Below are 3,080 nucleotides of genomic sequence, written 5' to 3' on the forward strand. Positions count from 1 at the left end.
TGGAAGAGAGAAGAGGGAGGAGAGAAACACTGTCCAGAAACAAGAATTTTCACAGAAGAATAATGATGAGGGCGGAAAAGGCCGCATCTCCTGATGCTCCTTGCTTAACACCCTTGGGAGGACCTGTCTCTAACATTCAGCCACTACCTATCAACTAGTCTCAAGGAACAACATACATGGTTTGGAGTAAGGGAAAATATCAGAAGCTAGAAGGGGCTGCAGTTGCTGACCTTGCCATAGTAATAAGACAATTGAAAGGATGTTCCAGTAAGAATCTCGTTAATAGGCCAGGTTCTACAGAGCAACGTTTTGCAGTCAATAATTTACCTCCAGGAAATTAATTAACAGCTGTCCTGATATTTAGATGTTTTATAAAATACTCAGGAGAATTTCAGAAAGTCACAATTAAGGAAAATGTGTTTTTCTTCAAGGGTATATTCTATCCTTGTTACCAAAGGCCTAAATTCAATATTTAACACCCTACTTTCAGAGTTCATTTGTATTAAAAAAGGAAATGTAGAAAGCTCTATTTCTCAAAAAAACAAATTTGATTGTACACAACTACTGCTCTCTGCATGCACTTGGGACAACATATACATTGTCTTGTCATTCAGGCAGATTTATGAGATCCACTTCTCCTTTATTCATACAAAAAGGCTGGCTAAGGGAATAGGTTTGAAATCCAATAAATCTGAGTCAAATCCTTAGTTGGCTACTTGTTAGTTGAGTGATTTCAGGCCATCTACTTAGCTATTTTGGGCCTCATTTGCAGATGGGAATTCCATTTCCATGTATAGATGGGAGTAATGAGAGTACTAATCTCATAGAGTTGTAAGAATTAAATAAAACAGTAAGTTTTAAATAAATGTTAGTTATCATTATTATTAATAGTTTGGGTCAGTACCCGTTATTGTTTTGGAGGTAAGATTCAAAATCAGGTAGTCTGGCTTGATAGCTGGGTCTCATAACCACTGCATTATTCTCTATATAAGACATGAGGAACGTTTGGAGAAGGAGAATGGCCAAGATGAAAGAGGAAGATGCTTTTGCTCACTGAAGTATCAAAGATCATCTTAGAGACGGAAACATTTAGCTTCGTAAAATTTCTATTAAAACGCTAAAAATTTGGAAGCCGCAGGGGGAAAATGGTGGACGGGAAGGCTGGAGAGGAGAAGCCTGAGAAGCTGCAGCAGACTGGAGCCGCCGGAGAACCTGAAGAAGGAGCAGAAAAACCCGTGAAAACTAAGACTGTTTCTTCCAGTAATGGAGGGGGAAATTCCAGTCGCAGCGCTGAGAAGCGATCCGCTGAAGAAGCTGCAGACCTCCCAACAAAGCCTCCAAAGATCTCCAAGTTTGGATTTGCCACAGGTAGTCAGACAACAAAGAAAACCTCAGCCATATCCATCAAACTTGTCTCAAGTAAGCCTAAAGAAACCGTTCCAATTCTTGCTCCAAAAGCCCTTTCAGCAGTAGCAGCTTTTAAGGAAGATGAGGATAGTGAACCAGAGTAAATGCCTCCAGAAGCAAAGATGAGGATGAAGACTACTGGAAGGGATACACCAACATCAGCAGGACCAAATTCCTTCAATAAAGGAAAACATGGGTTTTCTGATAACCAGAAGCTATGGAAGTGAAATATAAAATCTCATCTTGGAAATGTTCATGACCAAGACAATTAAATGATGTGTTTTGAAACTGGGGTGTGGGGTGGGTGTAAAGTTAAAAGGAACAGCTTCCTCTTTTTTAAAGAATGGTATAAGACTATTTTTGAAGCCACCGTTTTTTCTTTTCTTTTCTTTTTTTTAAAGATTGAGTGGTACACTAATAAATGAGAATTTGAAATTAGAGGTAATTTATGTTTTATATACAGATTTCAAGACATTTACTAATTTTGTAGTTTCATGTGATTACTTTCCAAAGCTTATAGATAATAAAAAAATCAGAAATGAATGGTACCTTTCTAAGAATTGCATATTTTACTACATGCAACTGTTAACACATTAAGAGGGAAGCAAAAAGTTGTCTATTTAAACTGTAGGCAATTACTCTCTAGCTTAACTCCCTTATTAACCTAAACTGTCTGGCTCCCAGGAACAGCCTTATAGAGAAGGGAGTATTGTATTGGGAGAAAAATGTTACTGGACTATTAACTGAGAAAGTAAATTAGATAAAATTAAAATACAGCTTTTTTTTTTCCCCCTAATGGGCATTTTTTGTTTCAAATCATCATAAGCTAGTTATTGCATTGCGATAAGTGGATACAGATGCTTAGCTCTTTAAAAACAACATTTAAAATTTTTATGTAAACTGTTGAGTATTTAAAATAGCCCACTTCACTTGAGAGGGTCTTGGCTACCTTCATTACTCTTCAAAGAACAACCATTTGCTGCCAAAGTAAACCAATATTTTGAATGTGCTTCTCTTGATTTTTGTTATTAGCTAGTTCCTGTAAGCATTTCCACCAAATCTTGAGGCAAATCATAAGGAAGCTGTATTTTTTTAAATAACAAACCACCACCAAAAATTTAAATGGACATGATAGTTAAATATTTGGCTGTTCTTATTTTTTAAAGGGTATAAACACACACACACACACACACACACAAAGTCAACACTGTATGAGGAGGGAAATTAAGAAAGATGCACTTTCTGTAACTTTATAAAAGTATTTATGTTACTAACTTGTGAAATCCAATTTGATTTGCACTTATTATAGGAATTCTTATTTAGCACAGTAATATGGTTTATTTTTTGCGGTACACGGGCCTCTCACTGTTGTGGCCTCTCCCGTTGCGGAGCACAGGCTCCGGACACGCAGGCTCAGCGGCCATGGCTCACGGGCCCAGCCGCTCCGCGGCATGTGGGATCTTCCCGGACCGGGGCACGAACCCGTGTCCCCTGCATCGGCAGGCGGACTCTCAACCACTGCGCCACCAGGGAAGCCCAATATGGTTTATTTTAACTGTATACATATTAACCAGTGAACTCTCAAAAGCACATTTTAGATACTGAAAATAAAAGGAAAGAAAATGCATCTTTAAACATATTTTATGGAATCTTTGACCACATATAGTTTGTTA

At 37.9% G+C, this 3,080-nt stretch overlaps 1 protein-coding gene across 1 annotated transcript; it reads left to right on the forward strand.

Annotated features, from left to right (window-relative positions):
- The first annotated feature begins 1,144 nt into the window (after window positions 1-1,144).
- LOC101280025 (PEST proteolytic signal-containing nuclear protein-like) lies at window positions 1,145-2,381 on the forward strand. The gene has a single exon (XM_049696609.1). It carries the CDS (start codon window positions 1,146-1,148, stop codon window positions 1,509-1,511), a length of 366 nt encoding a protein of 121 aa, XP_049552566.1. The 5' UTR covers window position 1,145; the 3' UTR covers window positions 1,512-2,381.
- The last annotated feature ends 699 nt before the right edge of the window (window positions 2,382-3,080 follow it).

This window comes from Orcinus orca, chromosome 14, assembly GCF_937001465.1.
Source record: "Orcinus orca chromosome 14, mOrcOrc1.1, whole genome shotgun sequence".
NCBI classification, from domain to species: Eukaryota; Metazoa; Chordata; class Mammalia; order Artiodactyla; family Delphinidae; genus Orcinus; species Orcinus orca.